Raw genomic sequence first — 27,237 nt, 5'->3', positions numbered from 1 at the left:
GCCCATGCACACTGGGGAAGGCCATCAGCTAGACTTTGTTCACCAATTCAAATACTCATCTCTTCTGGAACACCTTCTTAGATGTACCCAGAAACAATGTTTAACCAGATATCTGGGCAACCCATGGCCCAAGCATGTTGACACAAAAAATTAACCATCACATCTAGTATTGTTTTTGATGTTCTGATGTTGTAGTTATTTCAGTCCGAATATTTATCCATGAGTGTATCCCATTTAGAACAGCACTTCCACGAGATGCCTTAGCGCATGTTTGGCAACCTCAGCAACTATTTACCAATGCATTCAGTTTATTTTTGCACCAGCCCTGGTTATATTAGAAAGCATTTCTTTACATGAAGCCACAGTCTTTGTCTTTTTATCTATTACTTGTCCAGTTCTACTCCTTAAGGTCACTCAGAACAAGTCTCATTTCTCTATCATGTGTAACTCATCAGTCAATTAAATACAGTGCTCATGCTCTCCTAAAGCTCTCTCGGTAAAGGTCCAAACCCAAGTTAATGGCAAATCCAAGACCAGCATTTGCACTTGCAATTCCTAGGCCTCAACTGCATACTTGGACAAATAACTCTGCCTTTTCTGGAGCACAGTGGATCCCTAGCAAGGCTTTGGTTTCCTGGAGAACTGCAATTCTTCTCTGGCTATCTTCTATATTTTAACACATTTTGAGAAACTTGTTTTTTGCTGCAAATGAGGACAGATTCTATTTCCGTGTTGTTTGTCAAAATATGTGATGGACATAATTGTATGGTTCAGTTGACATCAAAGAGATCAGTACTTTCTAGAACACACAAGTGCAGCCTGGGATGCAAACAACTCTATCAGTCACTCAGCTCTGAAGATTGCACTATCGTAGTACTATTTAATTGCTTCAAGCATACTGTCAACATTTTTTGCACTTGAAAGTGGATTGCTAGCACACACACAAAAAATCAAATGACTGTTCTACAACTTGAAATCACCGTGCCTTGGCGAGGCCTGTCAAAGTCCATTCTCTAACAACTTGACTGTCCCCTTCCCTCAGCAGCTCCCTTCCTTACCCAAACTCTAGCTTCTCAACCTGCTGTCTCAATACTTTCATGCTCATATTTAATGCATTTTGTTACCTTTGACAAGACCTTGATCAATATTTTGTTATTTTGAGGCAGCTGTGATCTACTTTCATTCACTCTTGGGAATGCATCTTTACTGTCCTATATGATTTCTATTTTTACTCTTGTTTCTGAAAAATAGATGCCATGAGGATGCATTTTTTCATTAATACTAGAATTATGTAAAATTTAAATAAAACATGAAAAGCAAAACTACTTTGAGTAATTGGAAACCCATGTTGAGGAATATAAATAATTCTATTAAATAATATTTCTGAGTCTAATTGGATAATAGGAAGTTACCAAGAAGCAAGTGTGGACTCAAATTGTATATAATAGAATTAAATCAATGATAATTGTGAGGATACCCAAGAATAGAAAATTATAAGCAACAAGAATACAGAGGATGTGATTAACCAAAATGAGAATGAGTATTTATAGGGTATGGTTTCAAAATGAACTAAAATGTCAAATTAAAGAATAAAATAAGAAAAAAATAATAAATGAAAAAAAGGTTCATGTCTTTCTGTGTTATTAATATCTTTATGTACTCAGAGACTATTATTTTTATTCCCTCTCGCAATAGCCTCCTAATTACTACTAAGAAGACCTGCCTAGATAAAAGGATGAGGATTGGAAGATTAAAGAACAATATAGAGGGAAATGTTATATATTATATATTGAATCATATGTATATGATTTAATTTATTAAATGATAAAGAGAATATGAGGTAAAATATTAATTGAAATTATTAGTTCCACTCAGGCAAATATTAAGTATGTAGGACCTGTTTGATAAGAGGGCAGATTCCAATATACCACTGGGCTTACTGAATTACAGAAAAAGTGGTGAATCAGGGTAAATTACATCAGTTTTTTAGCATATACCATGCCAAACCACACAACTTATTTTGAACAACACACTCATGTTGATGCTCATTTCTAGGGCAGAGTTGTTTCTTATACAGGACAGAGAAATCATTTTAGTTAAATTTCTGCTATATTCAACAACAAGCCATTATCTCATGGGAACATTCATAAATATTGTCTCCATTACTCTCATTGTTGTTACCTGTAGCTTACTGGTTTAAAACAAAAAGAAAGTATTGAAATGTAAGAGCCAAAACCAAAAAATAAGACCAACTGAAGTATAAAATGTAGTATATTCCAACAGGGGAAGATTTTTAGAAAAAATAAAGTAGGAATATAGCAGGAATATAAGATACCAATTGTCAGGAGAAACCAAAGGATAAATAAAGAAAGAATAAAGAAAGCAAATTCACAGTGAGTTTTTGGTAGAAACAAACCACTTGAAAGGTAAGTAAAATAATATAAGTAATATTCCATTATATATATATATATATATATATATATATATACACATATACACACACACACATATGCACACACACACATACACACACACACACACACCACATCTTCTTTGTCCATTCATCAGTTGATGGACACTTGCGCTGTTTCCACAATTCGACTATTGTAGACAATGCTGCTATAAACATCGGGGTACATGTATTACTCAGCCATAAAAAAGAATGAAATCTTGCCATATACAACAACATGGATGGAGATAGACAGTATAATCCCAAGTGAAATAAGTCAGTCAGAGAAAGATAAATACCATATGATTCATGTGGAATTCATGTGGAATTTAAGAAACAAAACAAATGAGCAGAGGAAAAAAAAAAAGAGAGAGGCAAACCAAGAAACAGACTCTTCACCATGGAGAACAAACTGATGGTTACCAGAGGAGAGGTGGGTGGGGGGTGGTGGTGGAATGGGTTAAATAGGTGATAGAGATTAAGGGGTGCACTTGCTGTGATGAGCACTGGGTGATATATGGAAGTGTTGAATCACTATATTGTCACCTAAAACTAGTATTATACTGTATGTTAACCAAATGGAATTTAAATAAAAACTTAAAAAATAAATACATAAATAAAAAATCTAAATTGTGAGAAAATGAAAATATGACAGGAGCCAAATAAATGAAAAGAAAACAAACAAACAAATAAACAAGGAGAGCACTAAAATGGCAGGGCCATTAACATGAAGGAAAATGTGATAATACAATGGGGCAGGACAGTTTACCAGTGTAAAATATCTTTAATTTCTGATTAATATGTTTTGTTTCTAAGATGAGTATATATAATACTCTAAATGTCAATTTTTCATGAAAACAAACCAAGGTGTTGATATAGTATTTCCTTCCCAGATGGAGCCTTTGAGAAAGTGGCCTGTACCTATCACTCCTTAAGATCATTGGGTGACAGGTGACTACCTCAAAGAGGTGAAAAAAAGACAACATACTATTATGCTAATATTAAAAAAATAAGTGGATGGATTTTACATTTGCATTTTATTGATACATTAATTATAACAATTTGGTAATGCACCAATAGTTTTATAGATTTATTTTAAGTCTAGCATATTAGTTGCTTTGCAAATATACAATGCATAGGATTTCTGACAAAAAAAATGACAAATATTAACAAAGACAAATAATATGTAGTTTCTAACTTCATTATAATTGGAAACTAGTCATTTTTCGTAAGTATATTCATATACACTTAGAAAACGTTTTGGGTATTTAAGAACATCATGTCTGTTTGCATTTACAGAACGTGCTTATAAATTAATTATTGAGGCAATTTAATCATGTGTAAATTTGAATATAATTTTGAATACATATTATAAATTGCTTCTAGATAGAAAATAGCTAAAATATTTCATCCCATTTGCTTTGCATTTTCAGGGAGTGTGGTATTCTGTTTAGCTGAATATTCTAGCCTTTCCCCTTCAGAAGTTCAAACTTTGAAATTTTAATCACCTTTGAAGGAAACCTTTCTCAAATATTACTTTTCTGCATATGACTTAACCTTTTATAGATAGCTCAGGGTCATTATTAGGAAAATCAATAGCTGTGTTGGGTTGCAATACTCCGCTGTCCTTTGGGAGACTGATGAGTGCTTCCACTATAACAAATGACCCTAGATGACTCTGTTTTTTAATTTCTTCTGTACACTTTTTGTACTTTTCTCCTGTCCTCAATCACTGTCAGGCTGTCAATGTGTCGGCCTTCAGGAATCTCCATCCCCACCTCTCTCCCTCCCTGACATAAATCAGTGCACACACCCTCTTCTAATTTGCTGCTACATTTTACTGTAAAAAAGACTTATTAAATTGAGGGAGGGGATAGGAGGAGGGAGAAAAGTAGTTAAAATTACCAAACTTGCAAATCATATTTAGAAATGAGTATTCCTGGACATCCTTGAGGGTACAAATGATAGGAATCACCATTTTTGCAACAAGTTACACTTCAATCCAAGGGGTGATAATGCTTGCTTCATCTCTAGGGAAACCAGATAGCTGCATCAGTAGATTTTTCTCTGGAAGTTTAATGGAGAACTCAGAATGGGAGCAGAAATAGGAACTATCTAATCCTCTTGGAAATAATCCTCAGGGACCTGACCTGGAGAAATCTTTCTGTTCTTTGTGGGCTCGCCCAGAGGAACAGATCCCTTTGGGGAAATAGCACCCTCCAGTATCAGGTCAGTGCCAAAGGGCAGGTGTCTTTAGTCAAATATGTGTCCGTTGCAGTAACATTCTTATATATGGAATGAAAGTAGAGGAGAAAAAGAAAGAAAACTCACTGGGAAATTTTAAATCAAGTCTTTTCCTTTTATAGACCCATCATCATAAGTTTCATCTCAGTTTGAGCTTCCTATACATTGTTTAAAACTGTTTTGGGGCGCCTGGGTTGCTCAGTGGGTTAAGTGTCCAACTCTTGATTTTGGCTCAGGTCATGATTTCATGGTTTGTTAGTTTGAGCCACACACTGGGCTCAGGGCTGACAGTGCAGAGCCTGCTTGGAATTCTCTCTCTCCCTCTTTCTGCCCCTCTCCCACTCTCTCTCTCTCAAAATAAATACATAAATTTTAAAAATTAAAAAAAAAAAAACTTTTGTTTATTGATACCTTATGTTATGGTCACTATTTGGGTTACCATTAATATTTCAATTTAAGTTATGAATTTTTCACAGGATGCCTGGGTGGCTCAGTTTGCTAAGGGTCTGACTCTTGATTTTGGCTCAGGTCATGATCTTGTGGTTTTGTGAGTTCCAGCCGCAGGTAGGGCACTGCGTGCTGACTGCATGGAGCCTGCTTGGGATTCCCTGTCTCCCTCTATTTCTGCCCCTCTCTGCTTACTCTCCCTCTGTCTCTCTCAAAATTAAAAAAAATAAATTATGAATTTTTCAGATTTATCATTTTGTCCATTAACTATTTAGTGAAAGAAACCAAACTTTCACATAGTATAAGAAAATTTAAAGTCACCCTTATGTAAAATGAAAGAAAGAGAAAGATGAGGTGGGAGTAAAGATCTTACTAGCAGTGTACAATTAATAATGGAATAAAATTTTATTTCCATTTACTTTCCATAAATTCTCTAAGAATAAAAGAATAATCAAGAAACTCATGCTCCTTTATAGTTAATTGAAAACTAATCAGAAAATGTTAGTGAAATAACCTATACATTCCAAGTACCACATGTCCCCATTAAATAAAATGCCTTTACATTTCTTTAGTGAGAGAACACACATACTAGTTTTTTTGTTTTAAAGTAACTTTTGGAATTTGCATATTTCCAATATATCCTAGGACTTTTCTAACTCTCCTATAGGTTTGGCTTCATTACTTCTGTTCTCCAACTCCTCATGGACTTTCTGTATTATAAATAGAAAAATCAAAAAAGTCTGTAATTCTTTTGGAAAAAATAAAGAGAACATGAACATGACAGGGATTATATGAATGGGAAATTACCCTGAGTTGAAGAAGTATTTAGGTGACACAATCAATAGAACTTGGGTGGAGAGGTGGTTTGATGGGAGATACAGTTTTGTTGACCAAGACTACTAGGTTTTGATTTTGAGTGATTTGATACACCATGAATTACTGTAGTGAAAAAAACCCAGACTATTGGGAATGGCTAAAGGAATGTAAGAACTATATTATGGGGACAGTGTTATAGTTTGTATGGTACTGAGAGACAAACAAATATCGGAACTCAGAACAGGGACTCATGAAGTTAATGATGAGAATTAAGACAAGACTAAAATTATTACAATTATGATACAAAGTTAATCTAGTACAAGATTCTGAGGTCAAATTGGTGTTTTACCGTTCCATACTATTGACTTAGAACATTTTGAATTAGGAAGTTGATGTGTTTGTTCTAGGGTCTCAAGCTAAGGTGGATTTCTGTATGGGGTTTCTATTAAGGGGTTTCCACTGTTGGGTTTGAGGAAGGAATCTAGGCATCCATTCAGTCATTCAACTCATATTCATTTAGTGCTTCCTAGGTGCCAGAGAGCACTCTAAACTTAAGAATTAGCAATGATGCAAACAAGTTACCTGACCTCCTGAAGTTTACATTCAGGTGGGTGGATACTGACAATAACCAAATAGACAAATGGGCACAAACTATATTTTCAGTTATATAGTAGCTACAGTAAAGAAAAGCAAATCAGAGAAAGGGAATGGAGAATGTTGGCAGGTGCAGTTTTGGATATGGTTGCCAGGTAAGAGTTTCCTGAAAACTTTTAAATGAATATCTCAAAGTGAGAAAATGGGATATGTAGTTAGTTATTTGGAAGACAAGTAGCCCTGGAAAGTGAAATGAAAAATTCAAGATCCCAGATGGATGGGAATGTGTTTGTTCTGTTCAAAGAACAGAAAGGAAGCCAGCATAACTAATATAAATAGGCTGAAGACAGTATAAGTCAAACTCTCCATTTTATTGTAACTAATAATTAATATCAATTTAGGTTTTTACTGGTCCTTTAAATTTCACATTTGTAGAGTCTTTAGAATTAACTTTCATGGAAATAGTCTCATGCAAACAAGATATGTTGACCACTTTATCCTAAATTTATCTGGTTGTTACAAACATATACAGCCTACAACAGATCTAAGAGAGCTGATTATTACATAAGGACAGATTGTTTCACTATATAAAATTTTAATACAGTGTTATGAAGGACTTTCCGTAATTGCCAGAGTTTCCAAGCCTTCAACAAGGAAGAGCTTTCATATGGTGTGAATCTTCTGCAACATGATTGCTTTTTAAAAAAAATTGTTTTAACGTTTATTTATTTTTGAGACAGAGACAGGGCATGAATGGAGGAGGGTCAGAGAGAGGGAGACACAGAATCTGAAACAGGCTCCAGGCTCTGTCAGCACAGAGCCCGACGCGGGGCTCGAACTCACGGACCGTGACATCATGACCTGAGCCGAAGTCAGCCGCTTAACCGACTGAGCCACCCAGGCACCCCATGATTGCTTTTTTAAAACGCAGGACACCAGGGTATTTTTTAGAACTGTAACTTCATAATTGTTAGTCAGCATATACAGCATAACTGTATACTTTGCAGGATGATCAATGGAGTCCTCAAAATTTCAGATATTGTTTTGTGCATGAATGAAATTTGTTGTCTATAAAAACAATTCATGAAGTGATCTTTGTGAAGATCTTTGTGAAGAATCATCAGCTTTGCTGGTGATTGATATCAATGTTTTGAAATAAAATACTTACTTAGCAATAAAACGACGGGACTATTTTTTTTTTTTTTTTCTAATTTTGGTGATTCCTAGTCCCCCTGAGAGAAAGAACAGATCCATGGTCAATGAGATTGTAGACTCTTCTGTTATTCAGAGGAGGAATATAGAAGATATAAGGAAATAATGTCCCAGGAAGTTTTATTTTTCAGATTTGAAATTCAAATACAAAAATGACTTTTTTAGAGATGGATGTTATGTTATAGTCTTCAAGTTATTGGTCTATGACACAAGTCTCTGGAAAAGAAAAAAAAATTGGCAGGAAGGGGACATTCAGGCACCACCTAAAATAACTGAGGTAGGTAAATCTCCTTTAGGAAGGTCTGTATGTCTAATCTAAGACTAATCAGTCAGAGAAAGACAGATATCATATATTTTCAGTCATATGTGGATCTTGATAAACCTAACATAAGACCATGGGGGAAGGGATGGGGGAAAAATAAATAGTTACAAACAAAGAAAGATGGAGGGAGGCAAATCATAAGAGACTCTTAAATATAGAGAACAGTCTCAGGATTGATGGGGGAGAGGGGAAAATGGGTGATGGGCATTGAGGAGGGCACTTGTCGGAATGAGCACTGGGTGTTATATGCAAGCAATGAACCATGGGAATCTACCCCAAAAACCAAGACCACACTTTACACACTGTATGTTGGCCGATTTGACAAGAAATTATATTTAAAGAAATAATCTAAGACATGGCAAGAGCCATTGATCATCACTATGTTGATAATATTTCCGAGAAACATATGCTCTCATGTACAAGACTGTTATAATCAATTTGACCAAAACTCTCTTGAGTGCCTCCTACAAAATGAGTAAATTTAAAGTAGAACAACTCAGAAGGTTTAAAAATATTCATCCAATCAGGAAAGATAAATAGGTTCTGTGTGTTGAAGCAGTGGAAAGAAATGTAAGTAAAAACTTTAAAGTTATGCATTTTTTTCTTCTCACTAAATGAAGGGCATTATACTTTTTTTCAGGTGAATTCTCAATTTATTTCGGATAAAAATTTATAGGGAGGTGGAGGGGCACCAGGGTGGTTCAGTCAGTTGAGCATCTGACTCTTGATTTTGGCTCAGGTTATGATCTCATGGTCATGGGATCGAGCCCCACATGGGGTTATGCGCGAAGCATGGAGCCTGCTTAAGAATATCTCTGTCTCTGTCTCTGTCTCTATCTCTGTCTCTCTCTCCCTATCCACCCCTCCTTTGCTTGCTCTCTCATTCTCTCTCTCTCTCAAAATGTATAGGGAATGTTTACAAGAGTTAGAAAATCATAGTAATTATAGACATGAGCTTGAAGGAAATTAATTAAACCCTGAATATCACAGTTTTGGAATCCTAGGCTTTACCTAGTATCATCATCATTATTGGTGGTGAAAGAGCTGAAGAAGAGTCTTATGCTCATGAATATTGGCTTTATTTTAATGACATACTCCAAAAAGCCTGTTCCTTTTAGCTACATCTGAACAAAAATTTGTAGGGCTAACAATAAACTAGTTAATATTGTACTTTAGGTAAAAGCAAGCAAGCCATTTCATGTTCCTTGACTTTAGTCTTTAAGTTATAATTTATATGATTGTATAAAATTAGTTAATTAATTGCTTGGTTTGTTTCTTCTAGTCCTTTTGGGAGAAAAAAATACTTGGAAATAGGCATTTTCATTATGTATTTTGGAAAAAGTTGGGTTTACAAAAGTCCCAAACCAAAAGGAAATTTTGTCACCTTTTAAGGCACAATAATACTTCCAGTTTTAGTGCTTTACACAAGAGCATAGCAGAATGCAAAAATCATACATTGTCCATAACTCTGAATACAAACTGAATCAGAGAAAAAAATCAGAGGGAAAAAAACCCTTGGCATTATAAGATCCCAAAGAAGTATAATACTTCACTAACGTGTTTTCCTCTATTGTATTACTATTGTATTACTATTGAATAGTAAGCTTATGTGTTAATGTTTTGTGTTCCTCAAATGAACACCCAAATGTATGGCTTGGAATCTTCAACAGTAGGAATATTGCCAAAAGAAAGAAAAAGGAGCAAGTATCAAAATAAAAACATGTTATAATCTGGGTATATAATAACAACTGGATCCCTTAAGTGCAAGCTCCAAGAACCTACTGTTGTTATAGAGGTTATTATTTGCATGGTAAAAATTTTCTCTTGTAATAGAGTACAAGGGAAAGGGAAAAACAATCACTTCTTATTTAATTTTGGTTACTGGAATGACAACAACCTTAGCATCAATTTAAGCACTGATCTGCCCTTCAGGAAATATTATTTAGAAACTTGGACTGATAGAAGAACGGTTTTCCTCAAGATTATTTATAGTACCAGTAATAATTTTTCTTTAGCATCAGTATCTCTTTATCATCCAATGCTTTCTTTATTGAAAACACCAATTCAAAATTTTAATAATAAATTCATCAAGGCCATGATATTTTCAAAAAAGTTGATGCTGATTTTAGTGACATGAAATGGATTTATGTAAAATTTGTTGTATGTCTTCTCTCATCATATAACTGCTTAATTTACATTTATACAAAATTATTTGTACTTAATACTTAATGTTTTTTACAGGATTTTATGTGCTACACCTAGAAGGACCAAACTTTTATGTGCATATTGAAGTGAACATATTGAATTTCATAATCCTGTAATACAGCTGTTTAAGAAAATAGGTGTGCTGTTTGCATTAGGCTCAAGTCCATATATATTAAGTCCCATGATTAGGAGAAACCACAAAATTGAGATGAAGGTAAGTGCCATATTTGCACTATATTCTGTTAGAATCCCAAATAATTTGCTCATCTTGATTTGGTCCTCCTAAAAATTGGGGCAATATTACAGTTGAGCTTATGTACATTTAAAGGAAACACTGAAGTTTAGGATCAGTGGCTTCTTCAATAGATCGCAAAATAGCATTGCTCCATTTAAAAGCACAACAGCAAAATATGGTAGTGGATGTTATGACAGAAATGCTGCTTGGAACATGACTGTGGATGATCTAAGTAGATGAGTTAAATGAAATGAGATTCCAGGAACTGCTCAGGAGACATGGGGTTAGTTAATAATGCCATTTAGAACAAAGGTTGAGGCAGACAACTGGTAAGACTGGTCAATGAAACCATGAATGTAACATTCGAGACAACTGGAAGAAGTAGGTCAGGCAGGATTCACTGATTTAGAGCCATGGCTAATTCAGCACTTTGGACAGTTCCCAAAGACATGTTGCCTTCCAGGCACTTAGATTATTTACCCTTTAGATTACCAGATCAACTCATTTAATCCTACCTCTTGGTGTCTCACTTATACCTGCATGTGACCTTAATCCCAAAGGAATTATCTGTATTTAACTAAAGAACTCTGTGGTCTGTTTCACATGAAGCCTACATCTTCAGTCCTTACATAAAGATTCATAGTGTTGTGTTACTTGATTTTACATCAGGCTCACCACTGGGCTTTGTTCTATTAACTTAATTTTATTTTATTTTTTTAATTTTTTTTCAACGTTTATTTATTTTTGGGACAGAGAGAGACAGAGCATGAACGGGCGAGGGGCAGAGAGAGAGGGAGACACAGAATCGGAAACAGGCTCCAGGCTCTGAGCCATCAGCCCAGAGCCCGACGCGGGGCTCGAACTCACGGACTGCAAGATCGTGACCTGGTTGAAGTCGGACGCTTAACCGACTGCGCCACCCAGGCGCCCCCTATTAACTTAATTTTAAACTTGATTCAATATGAAAAGATAAGGATGAGATCATCCAAGTCACGGAAGAGAGGCTGTTTACCAACACCTGATGGTCCACCAGAACCAAATCCTCTGGGCCATTTACATACAAGGGCATTCAGCAGCTGTTGTATAACAAACTGAAATGAGGTGCTCAGACAGAGTGAGGAGTTGGTGCTGCGGAGAAAAGGAATCTGCTAAAACTGTGTCTAGGATCATGGAGCATAACCGTAGATAGTAACTCACGCACATTAAGGCCCTCCTTGCAGTCTCTGGTAAATAAAAGAATTGCTCTTTTGGGGCGAGTAATTTGAGCCAATTTCTAGGAGGCAAATCTGCAATTCAAGAAAGTCTACTTTGTTTCTAATCAAAGGACAAATTTCATTTTAGCTACATCTTTAACCAAGATTAAAACTAGAATTATTGACAGTGAGACAAAAATGCATACATATGAGAAATACTTTAAAAATGTATTCTTCCTCACAACTACTTTTCAGGTAGATGTTTCCTGTTCTGAAACTGAGTAGTGGGGGTGAACGCTATAAGACTGGTTTCTTCAATGACGGGCATCTTAACTAGACATTTTATAGAGGATTTTCTTGATCTTTGCTAATCAAAAATGAATGGGGTCCCAGTCCCTGACAAGAAATGCACAAGTTGGTAAGTATTTATGAGCAAGAAGAAGCAGAGACTATCTCCCTACCTCCAACTGCATTAGCAGTCTTGATATTCTTGTTTCTGGGTTGCAATCAGACCTAACATAGCTAAAAGATCTATAACCTTAACATTGAGAGTACACCTCCCGCCAAAAAAAAAAAAAAAAAAGCCACTAAGAGTAGCCCAATTTCTTCTTACTTTCTTTAGTGGAGTCACAGATATCAAAGATGAATTTTCTAGTCTGGCTGAAGGCTGTAGAGTACTGAGAAGGCATGAAAATGTTTTAGCAAGGAGAAGGAAAGGGAGCAATGGTCCAAACACTGCAGAAAGGAGAATATATAACATAGAAAAACTGGGATTTTATTGAAGAAATCTTATGAGAGATTGATGTCATGGAAGTTTGACAAATATAAAAGCTCTCAGGTTTTTTTTTGTCTGGCTAAGGAGCACATTACTGTTATTCTGTATATTCTGAAAGCATCGACAGCAGAAAAGGCATTCCCCAGGTTTCCTTGACAAATAACACACTAAGTGGTAGCCCTGAGCCTTGAGTTTATGATCAGTCCTGAAGGAATAATAGTGATTTTCATTAGAATGTCAATTCTACTGGTTCCTCAGCTGTAATTGTAAGAAAATCTGAAGATCCCGAGATTTGAGAATGCTACCTAGGTGTCTGCCCAGATGGTTATGTGACCTGAAAAAGGAATATTGTTTTCAACCAAGTATACCATGTGTATTTGTAAGCAATGGTATTGATTCCACAAAGTCATATATACAAAGTTTTTTTAGTCAATGATCAGCTCTATGCATGTGGAGGCAATTAACAAGCTGGCACCAAACTTTAGCAAACTAAACTTTCAATACTGAAAAGATGTCTGAAAAAGATTCAAGACAACCCACCCTGGCTCATGAAACTTGGCTATATTTTTATGGTTTCAGGATAGTTTCCTCAAAATTTAACTGGAACCTAAAATTTACTTTATTTTAAAATATTGCTATTAAATTTCATCCTGAGAGGTCTGGAGATTTAACATGAACATTTGGTTTAATTTTTTTTCACCTTCTATACAGTTAACAGAGTCTTTATTTTTAAAAACAAAAAGAAAAGGTCATATTGTTAACCATACTACTTTTGATTTGCTCCTGCATGTTAAGCTGCTGGGTTTTTTGTTATATAAATATAATATTTATATTTGCTTTTATATTATAACATATATTTATATTTATGTATGCTACATATATAATATTAAATAAGGTAATTAAATACATTATTATTGGCAGACATACAAACTAATGAATGCCACTAAATAATGTCACAAAACTCACAAGAAAATATGCTACAAAATTTATTGTTTATTTACTCTGACTTCTTTGATATAAGTACTTTCTATGATTTATACAGTTATTTTTCATACAGTTTAAGCAGCTTATATGAGCAACACAGCTTTTATATTTAAAATATTTTCAATCAACCTCCATCATTACTTATTTTTGACAACATGAACAAGAAACAATACTCATGTGTAAAACCATTTTCTTTTCCTGGGTATTTTTGCCTATTTCCTATAAATGTGGCAATAAGCAACTAAATGTCTTAGCCATAATGTAGGCACATGTCTCAGCCTAAATTGCCTTAGGAATGCAAAGTAAAAGAAGAGATTTTAATATTTCTAACAATATAAAATATTAAGTTCTTAAGTAACTCTAGTCCACTGGGCATCTACAAGTAAGTGAAGGAGGAAGTAGAGGGTCAAACTACTAATGAACCCAACTTACTTGCTAATGGGAGACCTCAAGTATTTGATTGACTAAGCAGCAATGCATATATTATTACTTTTGTTTTTAATATCACTCACTATTACTTTTAATACAGTAAAACTGGATTCATCTTTGAACTTACTAATATATACAAATATAGTTCACACATACAATGGCTATGAAATACATAATTCCATTAGACATAAACTACATGCCTGTAGATGTCACTTAAATGTATAAATGTGATCATATCAACATGTTATTTATTTGTGCTTTTCAATGCTACCGTTCTCCTTTTACAGATAATTCTACTGAGGTTCACAGATACCAACAGAGTTATTTAGTATTTATAGTGGATAAGTAATAAAGCCAGATTTGGAACTGAGACAGATTCTGGTTCACGTTACAGTGCTCTTTCCACTGAAAGATACTTCCTACATTCAAGCTTTTAGTGTCATCTATTGTTCATGTTTGACTTGAGTACACAAGGAGACTTTTCTATTGCAGTAGAGCTTGGGAGAGCAAGCACAGATCATATTTCCTCATATTTTCCTACTTCATCATTTTGCATGAGATGCAAGTGAAGGCCAGTGAAGTGAAGGAACTAAAAAAAAAACCACACAGAGATAATGACAGGACTGCAACTCAAGTCCTGTGCTCTTTGAGATGTTATCTAAAGATGAAGATAATTTATTTGGAAGATCACAGCTTAGTCTCAGGAGGCCATCACAAGTATATTTCAGTGGGCACATACATATCTCTCAGCATCTGAAGAGTAGAATTAATCTAGATGTATCCTAACTTTTTATTTAGAAAATATGTTTCTAAAATTACCTTATTAAAGCTCTCAAACCAAAAGCAGTAGCTTATCAGTAATCTGGCATCCTAACGCATTTCAGCAACAGAGAAAAAAATGTGATGCAACAAGGAATAAATTTAGCAGACGAGCTGTGCTTACCTTCATAAGTCCCACTTTCTAAGAGAGCACCACTTTTCTCCAATTCCATAAAATCTTCAACGGTGATGAAAATATAGTCCACTCCAGGGACCTCACCCTCCTTATGTGGCCTTGTGGTGCCTGAATAAGGAAAAATTAAAAACAAAAGAAAGACTCTAAGTGATTTGTTGTTGAACTTTAGAAATATCACCATACTTCTGAATATTCAATAACACTTGTTTGTACATCCTGCGAGTTGGCAGCCTGCATTTGTCCTTCTGTTTGTTTGGAAACAGAAAATAGCATGGGTAAAGATTAAAGTAAATATACAAAGCATTCTTCTTCATCAAGCTTATAAAGAGTTCATTGCCATGGAATGCAATTGCATACATTTCTTACAGTGGAAAATGCAGACCATTGTGCCCTTTTTTGAAGGGGCGTTTGAATATTGGGCCAGAAGTCTGCTAGCTCAGGAATTTACATATCTCACTTCTATGAATAAACCTTTATTGTTCTGTAGATTGCCTTGCTATGACATAAAATACAATGGAAAATAGGAATGTCAGCAGCATGTCAATGTATCTCCCTATTTTCATGATCTGCTCCTTTGTAAGAGTACTTTTGGTTTTCATTTGTTAACTTGGCCCCCCAAAATAACTTATATTTGATTTAAAGGAATACAAAATCTTTACTATTACTTAAAATTAATTAAATAATAATTGGAATTGGTGATAATTATAATTCAGTTAGTATTATAATTCCAGTAATAGTTTCCTTTCTTTCCCTTCCCTCCCTTCCTTTCCCTTTCCTTTATTATTGCCTTTAATTCTGACTGAACTGGGAAGCGAAACGCTCTGGGTTGCTTCATGGGTCAACCACTTTTGTTTCCTACAGGGTAAATGGGACATCTGTGGCCAAGGTGACAGAAATATCAACCTGTGGCTCAGTGCATCTGTGCTAGAGAAGTCAGGCTTCCAGATCTGCTGTCCAGTTCATAAGGCAGGAATCAAAATAGAGACATATTAAAGGTTGTGGGTGTGTTTTCTGGTGCACTTCCCTCTCTGAAGATGCCCTAAATTCTCTTCTTTTTCTATGCCACCTAATAAAACATTTTGTGTTGTCAGATTGGAATTTCCATAATGCATACAGGCAAATAGTTTATAGAAATAAACAAAGGGCAGATAGATATAAGCAAGTATTAATACATTGGCAGGATTGTTCACATTCAAAATTTCCTCCATATTCTCCATATACTAAAAAAAGTATTTTAAACCCTTAAATTTAATTTTCAGTCTATGAAATCTTTATCAGCTAGACCATGAAAATAGCCAATTGGTTCTCCTTTTGGTCTGTTAGGATCAGATTTGAACTGCAGATGAAAGGCATAAACTCATGCCAGAATATACAATGTGCTAATGAAATTGATTTTGTATAAAAATGAATAATTTCCATTGAAAACATTTTTTGAAGAGATTTGAAAGCATTATTTTCTAAAATTAAATTTTAGAACCCTTCTTTGGAGGTTGTAAAACAATTTTTTTCCATAATCACATTTAATGACTTTCCCCTAAATTTGTTACTTCATTTGTTTAACTGAGCCACATTTTGCAATATTTCCTACTGCTTTTATGCTATACAATATAAACCTCCCACACCTAGTATGCACAGTGTTGTCAAATTAATGTTTCTATGAAAACCTTAACTTTCAATATCCTGACTTTTACATGCTTAACCCTTGTGAATTAAAAGCACATTAACATAGTTTTTGGCAATCAATTTGTTTTCTGTTTATTTAGAACACACTCTAATCATTAAGAAAAATAGCATAACAAAGATTCCATTTTCCTTACTAATTTATCTGCATATTTCAGAAGCTACATGCTTTGATTAATTAAGTGCTTGCAGTGTGGTAATGCATTCCTAGCACAATATGAGCACAGGAACACATGCTTGAGGCCAGTTCCTGAGTTTGCTTCTGGACTGGAATTACTTGACTATGCCAAACTCTAGTGGACATGTTTGTGGTTGTGATCTTTTGGAAGGACCATCAGTACTCTGGTTCACTGGGTAGGTTTTCCATCTCTATACTGCATCTCAGGACAATGCGACTGAACTCTTGCCTAGGGGATACAGACTCCTAATGGCTACATCAGTGTCACCTGTTGCTACTGACCTGCTTAAAGCTATTTGGATGGGGGCTCACCTACCTCACTGTGGCTTGAAGAAGTTCTATACTATAATTCCAAATGCTACAATCCCCATCTTTGACATTCATCTCATGTCTTCTTTTCTCATCCTCTTCATTTTTATAATTATAACCCCCAGGCTCTTGTTCTCTTTTAATTTCCCTCATGTTCACCAAATATGGCTTCAATTCCCTCTCTAAATTCTAAAGACTCTAAATTCTAAACAACCTAGAATCCCATCTTTCCTTTAGCTCACCTTCACCATTCCCCCACTCCTAATAAGCTCCCAAGTTCAATATTGGCTATTTCATTCATAGACTGTTAGTTGCTCCAGAAAACAGTGGACATTCATCCACTGAGAAAGCACCCTACAAATTCAGGTTATCTAATATCAGTTTGATTCAACTGATGATTGGCAATCCTTTTATATGTCTTCCTTCTCTGTCACAATCAGACCATTTTCTAGTACTCAACAGCTGTCACTTTCAACAGAAGACATTAGTGCATTCTCTTTGTGGTAAAGAAAGAGATAATCTGAAATCAAATTCCCCAAAGCTCATCTTATTTTTTGTTTGTTTGTTTATTTATTCATTCATTTTAAATGTTTATTTATTTCAGAGAAAGACAAAGTGCCAACAGGGAGGGGCAGAGAGAAAGGGAGACACAGAATCCGAAACAGGCTCCAGGCTCTGAACTGTCAGCACAGAGACCAATGCGGGGTTTGTACGCACAAACCGGGAGATCATGACCTGAGTTGAAGTCAGATGCTTAACCGACTGAGCCACCCAGGCACTCCAAGTTTATTTATTTTGAGAGAGAGAGAGAAAGAGAGAGAGCAAGAATGAGTTGGGGAGGGGCAGAGAGAGAGAGTGAGAGAGAATCCCAAGCAGGCTCTGCACTGTCAGTGCAAAGCACGACAAGGGGCTCAAACTCACAAAATGTGACATCAGGACTTGAGCTGAAATCAAGATTCTAGATTAACCAACCAAGTCACCCAGAACCCCCTTCTCAAAGTTTCTTAATTTGTACTTTCGTTACTGGCATTCTCTTCACCCTTAATTGGAATCATCCATCTATCTTGCTAAAATGAATCCTTTCTCTTCTGCTTTCTTGCAGGTTAGTTTTTTTTTTTTTCTTTTTAAAAATCAGAGTTACATATGCAGATATTTTGAAGTCAACCATTCTACAGAGCTCAGTATTTGAATAAAAGCAGACTGTCATCACCACTCCCCAAAACCTTCCCTTCATCCGGAGGCAAAGACTCAACATTTTTAGCTGATTCTTTTGTTTTTACCTCCATCCATTTAAATAATTTATTTATGATGTCCTTCTTTCTTTTTTTGTTTCTAATGTTTATTTATTTTTGAGAAAGAGAGACAGAGTACGAGCAGGAGAGGGGTAGAGAGAGGAAAGAGACACAAAATCTGAAGCAGGCTCCAGGCTCTGAGATGTCAGCACAGAACCCAATGCGGTGCCCGAAGTCACCAACAGTGAGATCATGACCTGAGCTGAAGTCAGACACTTAAATGACTGAGCCACCCATGTGCCCCCTCCCTTGTATCTTTGTACATGTGTTTTACTTTAGCTATTATTTCCTGATTTCTTGGTAAAGCAAATGAGGAGTTAGCTGTTTCTTGCCCAAGTTTCCTACACCTCACTTCCTCCCTCTCTCCTCCTCCCATTCTCCCAATAGCACAAACTTGTGTTTAGATGACTACTTAATGTTTACAATGACAACAGTATGTAAATCTATTTCCACCTGAACCTTGTGATGTGGTAGTAGACTAATTTTCCTTTCTTGCATAACTTTTGTTTACTCTAGATGTAGTGTTTCCATTTCCAATTTCCCTTATATTAATGGAGAATTCAATTAATTAACACCTTCCTTGTTGGATAAATCAACTTTTAACATATACAAGTATACTTAATATTTCATCAGGTTTATCCTATTGAAGAAATTGCTCCTGGAGCCTCTAACCTGCTCCAATCCAGACCTGCTGTCCCATGACACAGCTGTCATCCTGGGATCATCTTTGCCATCATCCCGGGGATTCACTTTGCCTCTTCCCTGTGTCATACTGCTCTTTTCCCAGATCCCATGTCTCTTTTTGTGGTCTATTCCCTCGTTTTGGCAGAGCACATCTGCCAGAAGCTTTCTGTCAAAAGCTTTCACAGAAGCTACATTTTCTTTTCATGCCTGAAAAATACTTTATTCTATCCTTATGGTGGCAAATCGGACTCAGCATTTCAGGAAAATTTCATAATGAAAACATATTTTCTCCATCCTGTTCCTCTGTTAATGTCACCACTATTATTCTAGCCATACATGCTTTGAACCTTTCCCTCAGAGTCACAATCGGGGTGTCTGTCCCTCACTTGTTTATCCCATCTCCAAATATTTGGCAAATTCTGTGCCCTGTACCTCCACAATGTTGTCTTTCCCTTCTGTACTATCTCTGTTCTAAAATTGCCCTCCTGGACCTGGTACTGGCTATGTCACTGTTGTGACTGCCTCCCCCTCTTAGTTTATCATCGCACTCCCCAATTACCCTGGGAAAGCATGAGGCTGACCTCTAGTCAAGAGATTTGGTTGAAAACATAAGGAGAGGAAAATACTGAAAGTTTAAAAAGTCAGAAAAATCTAAGATTCTATTATTGACAATAAAAGATGATTCTGGCATGCCAGGTTGTAGAGTCTCAGGATGGACTTTCCTTTATGGAACATGTGAGGAAAATAATTTGAGAAGTTTCCTCTTAAGAAATATCTTCCTTTGGGCTTGTCATGTGGCATTCTCCTCTCTGGGTACCCCCAAATTTCCACCGTTAGAATTACTCTTTGGTTTAGACCAAACAGAAACTGTCTTTAAAACATAAGCTATAGTAGATGTGAGTGTGAGCCAGGCAATGAAACTGCCTGGGTTTGGTGGAGCTCTGCCATTTGCTATCAGTTTTACCTTGAGTAATGTATAACTCTAGTTTTCCTATCTATAAAATATGGTTAATACCAGTAGCATTTTGGTTGATTTGAAATCAAGACATCTGAAACCAAGAAATGAAAAACAATCAAGGATTCTTCAAATCAAGACAATGTCTGGAACATGTGAAGCACTCAAAAAAAATATTTATATTAAGTATTGTTGTTTGGAAGAGCAGAGATGACACCCTGGATTTTTTTCCCACATGAATTCTTGCCACAAATATTAATTGAGCACTTACTATATGCCAAGTACTATTCAAGATACTGAGGATATATTTTTGAATAACACAAAGTAGGATCCTTTCTTTTGTGGAACTTATATTCTACCAAAGAGAGACAGAGAGTAAACAACAACAACAACAACAACAACAACAACAACAAAACATAATTAAAAAGTAAGTTATATAATATGCTATAAATAATTAAATTCTAATAAATGATCATAAATCATTTTCACCTATGGATTATTAGCAGGTTAATTACTTAGATTTTTAACTGTTAGTTTACACAAATGGAGCAAAAGCTTGAAGAGAAGAGAAAGAGAGAGAGAGAGAGAGAGTGAGAGACAGAGAGAGAGAGAGAGAGACAGAGAGAGACAGAGAGAAAGAGAGAGAAACCATAAGGATCTGAGGGGAAATAGACAACAGTTGAGGGCTGCAGGCTTCCCAGGGGCGAATGCTGGCTTGGCGAAAGATCTCTGGGAGCCAGCAAGAACCTACTTATATTTTGGAAAGAATCACTAAATTCCTAAAGAGAAATTTTATGTATTTCACATATTACTTGTTTTAGCTTAGGTCAACTGGCTTACACATTGGTGCCCAATACAGGTATTTTTGAACTTTCAAGGTTATTCTCACAGGATTGATAAATAGGACAGTGCATGATAGGCTCTGATGACTAGCATATGTACACACACAGAGACATATATATCACCCCAAATTTTTAAAACAGGGAAGTGTAAGCATGGTGTAGCAGAAAGGTTTTCAAAGTTGGAATTCAGAACATTTGCATTCTATTTTGGTTTTAATAATTTAGGTTTGTGGTCTTGGATTAAAACATCATTGAAGTTTATTTATATGTTTATTTGTAAGAAATCTCTACAATCAATGTGGGGTTCAAACTTCCAACCACAGGATTAAGAGTCACATGCTCTTCCGACTGAGCCAGCCAGGTACCCCGACATATATATGGTCAACAGACACATGAAAAGATGCTCGACATCACTCATCATAAGGGAAATACAAGTCAAACCACAAGTGAGATAACATCTCACACCTGTCAGAGTGGCTAAAATGAAAAACACAAGACACAACAGGTTTTGGTGAGGATGTGGGGTAAAAGGAACCTTTATATACTGTTGATGGGAATGCAAATTTGTGCAGCCACTCTGGGAAACAATATGGAGGTTCTTCAAAAAGTTAAAAATAGAACTACCCTATGATTCAACAATTGCACTGCTAGGTTATTTACCCAAAGAATACAAAAATGCTGATTCAAAGGAATGCATGCAACCTGATGTCTATAGCAGCATTATCTACATTAGCTAATTACAAAACAGCAAAACATTTTTAGGCTGAAATAAGTATAGTTACTTTCCCAACTCAGTTACCATCCCAAAGGATTATGAGAGGTGACAGTGAAGCAAGACTCACCAGTAATAGAAAGTTATCCCCCTGTGTTAGGAATAGAGTGGAAGCTAGTAGAATAAAAGAGGAAATACAGGTGATTCATCATATAGCTAAAAGCTGAAGCTCCTCTTCTTTTAATGCTCTTCTATATTTGGTTGGAACTTTCCTAAGTGGTGTTTAGATAAGTGCAAAAGAAATTTTATTATCCAGATTATGGCTTATAGATTTCATTCTTTGTCTCCCGGACCACTCCTCCAAAGGGAAAATAAATAGAAAGGAAACGGAGGAAATGCTACTAAATTGAGTCTTTGCTTTATCTCTGATCGCTTCATTTCTTAAAAAAAAAAACATATTAAATAATTGCCAAATTAAGTACTGTATGAATAACACCTTCTTCATATGTTAATAAAAGCATATAGTATTTCTGCTCAAAAGACATGTCTAAAGAGAATGAATGCTCCCAAATGGTTAGCTTATTATCGATACATAGTGAAAGCATATCAAGGTCGCTTGTCATTTTGTTACCATGGCAACTGGGGGTGCCAAAATGGATTTTATTGTTGTTATTATTATTATTCTACTTCGTAAATGAAGGAACATTGCTCCTTTTGCCTTAGGAAGGAAAGAGCATGGTGTTTGTGGTAAATATGATTCTGAAGCACATTTTGCCTCAGCCTTCTGATATGTTCTGATTTTAGCCAAATGCTTAAAAAAGCAGTCACTGGATTACAGAAAGGTATTACTACCTAGATGATGGTCAATGCAGTTATCTATTGTAATCTATTTTGATGTGCAAAATGTTCTACAGTGTCCATTACACTATAGGCACCCTATACACATTTGCTATAGAAATGGATTTGGAATCAATCATTAATAGTCAATGTGTTCTAAGCAGATGGGTCACTGTGTGAGAATCTGAGAACTAAATTATTTTCTTATCCATGTTTCTGAATATATTCTCTCTTCATTCCTCGTGTTTCTCAACTGCAAGCTGAAGGAAATAAATCCTGACAGCTACAGTGACTTCCTCTAGATTCGACCTTTAATTAACTTACTCTTTAAGATTTCTGAAGACACTGCTTTAGTTTGTCAGTTACTCATTAGCAAGTGGGAACACCATCACCAGATTTGTGTGTGTGCTTCCAATAAAAACATTCAGGAGATTCCCTGGCCGATGCCCCTAATCAATTTTTACATAATCTGCTTAGATCTTGGGTTTTATTGCACTCATTTTCAATCATATAAAATCCAGAAGTATGATTTCATACAGACATAGAGTTAAGTTAGCAAGGAAAATCATTTAGTTTGGGTCACTGAGCCCTATGTGGTATAGATTATAAAACAATGTGAGCTTTATAGATTTCTTGTCAGCTGATGGGGTGGGTTGGGTTAAGGTCAAAAAGCAAAGTCTGCAATTTGGTTCAATTAATCACCTATTAGGTATAAGAATTACTTAGTGCCTCAATAAAACACTCGACATGTTTTATAAAATATTAAATATTTGACAGTTTCATGTGAAATATATCAGTATTCGACTTAACAGTGTATTACTCTAAACCTCAGTAATTATTTCAAAACTCTCTTATCCTCTAAAGTAGCAAGCTATCAACTATTGTTTAAAGTTGCATTTGCATAGTTAATAATGTTCTTCATTTTTCAGACAGAAGTTTTTGAAGAAGAAAGCTCTCCTTGAATATATCTGGATATGAAAGTTCAGACTAATGTCTTATACAGCACCAATTACTGTTTTACATCTTAACAGTTTGGATTGAGGCAGTATCATACCCAAACAAATGGCTCCTGAAATGTACGATACATCAGAATCACATGCAGAACTTGTTAAACACAGATTGAGGGGTGTCACACTCAGAGTTTCTGATTCAGTAAATATTAGGTGGTGCCTGAGAATTTAAATTTCTAACAAGTTTCCAGGTGCTGTTGATACTGCTAGTCTAGGGACAAGGATTAGAGAACCACTCACTGCTCTAAACTCACTCAGATCTCTAGAAACCCAAACTAAAAGCAATATGATATCTCACTATTAATTTAACCACAACAGGTCATAAAGTATGTGGTTTGCGACCTTAGAATTCACTCTAGGGTAATTGATAGCCATGTCCTGGGTTCAGAGGAAACAAGCCATTCTTCATTTGTTGGTATATAGGTATATCACCGCTACTGAACATTGCTTTTCCACAGTTCTCTTTGAAGTTAATTGAATTTGGAAGACAATGGACAAATCCCCACTTATGTTTGCTCATAAATAACTTTCATGATTATTGGAAGTAACATAAACGATCTTGGTTCTACATATACAACAATATGGCTTAAATTCTGAAGACATAGGAGGTTTGAATGTAGCTCACCAGGAGTGATAAACAACAATGTGGCAAGAAAAAACAAGTATATGATGCAGACGACTTCTTGTATTAAGAAAATACTATGGTAGTGAAAAAAAGGGGACAAATATGAAAAATTTGTGGATCTCTAACAAACAAGACAAAGTAGCATCTTATTTCTCCATGCCAAGGTATTTGATTCACTAAATGTTAAATTACAGCTTGTCTACAACTATACTAATCAGACTAAATCAGGGAATGGGCATGCACTGTGGAATTAGTGCCCATAAATCTCTCTGTGGGAACAAATTATTTAGAAAAAACATATCCTTTCATCAATTCCATAATTTCATCAATTCCAAGATTTATATAATTATGTCTCTGGTGTAAACACTAGAGAAAACAAGGGGTGAAGGTGAGAAGTGTCTTTCAAAACTCAAAGTTTATCTTACTGTCCTTATCACTTGAACTGAAAAACCCATGATGCTAAGAAAGAGAGATAGGCAATGTGTATGTAACATTGTGTGTCAACTATACTCAAATAAAATATGTATATTTAAGAAAGGTAAGTAATGTTTGGGTGATTGCTTCTGAAGCTGATGCATGCATATACATTTTGACTTTTAAGGCTCCTCCACTAAATGATCCTACCTAATTATTGGCAGTACCAAGGCATCACTGACTGCTGGTACACAAGCATATACCCACTGAGGAAAAGCTAGGGCAAAGTGAATGGTTTCCTAACTGCACAGCATTTGATTTATCACTCTTTCAGCAGCAAAGAAATCACAACCTGAATCCTATCCATTCCTTCACATCAAAGCCCATCTTCTCCACCCGGTGCCTTGCTGAGAAAACTTAGTTGCACAATTAACTTTCCCCATCAAAGTTTTGCCTTTACCTCACTTGCATTCATGGTCCAGAATAATCCACTGCTCTTGGATGTAAAGACACAACAAGATAAAATGACTCACCCAAGTAAAATCAGATTCCTAAACAGTTAACTTCTTGCTTTTTGATCAATTCTCACAATATCTAAAGGAACAGGATAAAGGGACACTGGACTCTCACTTGTAAAATACGGTAACAAACCATAATCTCAAGATTCTTGAGTTGATTATTAATTTCCTGAAATTTTTAACAGTGTGGAAGAAGATGAATGCCCCTTTTGTTACCAATTAATTCAGTTTGAACTTCTGATTTTAATTCTTCAATACTTAATTTAGATATGTTCTATATCGGGCATTCTATAGGATTAATAAAAAGAGGTTTTTGATTCCCTATTTTACTACTTAATAGATAATGTCTCGAGATTACATGCCAAGCTAAAAGAAAAGAAAGATCAGTGACTTTTTATAGAAACAATATATATTTAGTTTGAAGCTTTTATACTCTCCTCATGTAAAATTAATTTGGGCCAGGACTAAACTGCATAGATACGCCAGCTCTCTGAGCAATGGAGAAACACTCTGTTCTTTGACCTTCATTGCATAGAGGGTTTAGTGGATCATAACTTTATCATTTTATCTCTATTAGAATCTTGCAATGACATTAACTTTTACTATCACCATATGTCTCTACGGCATTCTATATTCTGAAATGCCCAAGGTAGATGACAGAATACAGAGCCTACAGAGTACCAGAAGATCCAGAAGAAGGTAAGAAGGCAGTTAACTATTTGGGGATTTCAAAACATGAAAATGCTTTTCAGATTATATGGCACAAATCACATATTTGAGTGATCAAATCTATTTGTTGAGGTTCTCAAGAATATGCACATCAAATTATCTTGGAGGGAAGACAAAAATATTATTATCATATTATTTATAGGAGAAAGTGATAGTCACATTCACATTCTACATTTGAAAAGAAAATTATTATTATCTGGTATAAAGATTAGCATTTACATGATAAAGTTGTATATAAAAAAATATACACATGCATATAAGCTTTAAATTTAGGGCCAAAAAACTAGCATAATATATGAAAATAAGACAGAGAAAAAGGGAATTATGTTGGGTTAGGCAATTCAAGTATTTGATTCTGCACTGCATTACAGTACAATATTGAAAATAACTTAGCTAGAGGGCTTTCTCTAGATGAAACAGTCTACTAATTTTTAATATATTCAATAACACATTTTTGAAAACTTCTATTTTATACAAACGTATCATTTGCCCACATACATATGAAATGTTTAAGAATGAGTAGTATCTAATAGAAAAAAGAAAAAAGGTGTGCCTGATAAATATAGCAAAATAAGGAATTGTATGAGAAGTTTATTTGTGTAAATAACATCAGTAAGTACGAATAATTATTGAGTCCTAACCTTGGGTGACGCACTTTTCTCTGCATTTTGCATGCATTAGCTCTTTACTTCTCTTTTTTTTTTTTTTTTTTAATTTTTTTTTCAACGTTTATTTATTTTATTTTTGGGACAGAGAGAGACAGAGCATGAACGGGGGAGGGGCAGAGAGAGAGACACAGAATCGGAAACAGGCTCCAGGCTCTAAGCCATCAGCCCAGAGCCCGACGCGGGGCTCGAACTCCCGGACCGCGAGATCGTGACCTGGCTGAAGTCGGACGCTTAACCGACTGAGCCACCCAGGCGCCCCAGCTCTTTACTTCTCTTAACAACTCTATAAGGTGAATAGCATTCTACCCATTTTACAGCTTGAGTAACTTGCCCAAGTCACAGGATTGCTAAGTGGCCAAGTCAGGATTCAAACCCAGTCAGTGTGACTGCAGAAGCCAGGTTCCTAAGTAACAGGGTGCTCCCTTCTCCCCTATGAAATGTTCTAAATAGATTTTGTTGTGAGACATGGATGGGGGTGGCAGGTCAAAGTGGTGGGGAATATGCTTCACGGATGGTGGATGGGAAGCCACCATTCAGAGGACATTCAGATAAGTGTTCTGCCAGAAGAGCATAAGGAAATCAGGAGTCAAATATCCTATGGAGAAGAAGGGAGAAGTAAGGCATTCTCTGAACTGTTGCTGAGTTAGGGTAAATAAGTATATCCAGGAAGATAATTCAGAATGATTAGAAAGTAGCTGAGGAGCAAAAGGAGAGATATCTTTGGAAAGAAAGCCCAAATTTGTAAAATTGAAAAGCTACAAACATTTTAAAAGAAATGTAATAGAATTCTGAGCAGAAGAAAAAGTAGTAATTCCCTCAAACTAGAGAAATTACAAAATATAAGACATTGGATAAAGTTTTCCTTATTCATAGTATATGTCCCTTTTTACAAGTCACATTACAAGAGCTTCAATGAATATTTAT

At 35.6% G+C, this 27,237-nt stretch overlaps 1 protein-coding gene across 3 annotated transcripts in view; it reads right to left on the bottom strand.

Moving 5' to 3' along the window:
- The window catches only part of MAGI2 (membrane associated guanylate kinase, WW and PDZ domain containing 2), a 1,342,154-nt gene that overhangs the window by 587,765 nt on the left and 727,152 nt on the right, over positions 1-27,237 (bottom strand). For all 3 annotated transcript variants that reach the window (XM_040472823.1, XM_040472822.1, XM_040472824.1), the window contains exon 3: positions 14,849-14,968. In XM_040472823.1, coding sequence (XP_040328757.1) covers positions 14,849-14,968 — 120 coding nt within the window. The remainder of the gene's footprint in view (positions 1-14,848; positions 14,969-27,237) is intronic.

This window comes from Herpailurus yagouaroundi, unplaced genomic scaffold (assembly GCF_014898765.1).
Source record: "Herpailurus yagouaroundi ecotype Mexico unplaced genomic scaffold, PumYag 100, whole genome shotgun sequence".
Lineage (NCBI taxonomy): Eukaryota > Metazoa > Chordata > Mammalia > Carnivora > Felidae > Herpailurus > Herpailurus yagouaroundi.
The sequence above is the reverse complement of the archived record's forward strand: the minus strand, read 5'-3'. Positions and strand labels throughout refer to the sequence as shown.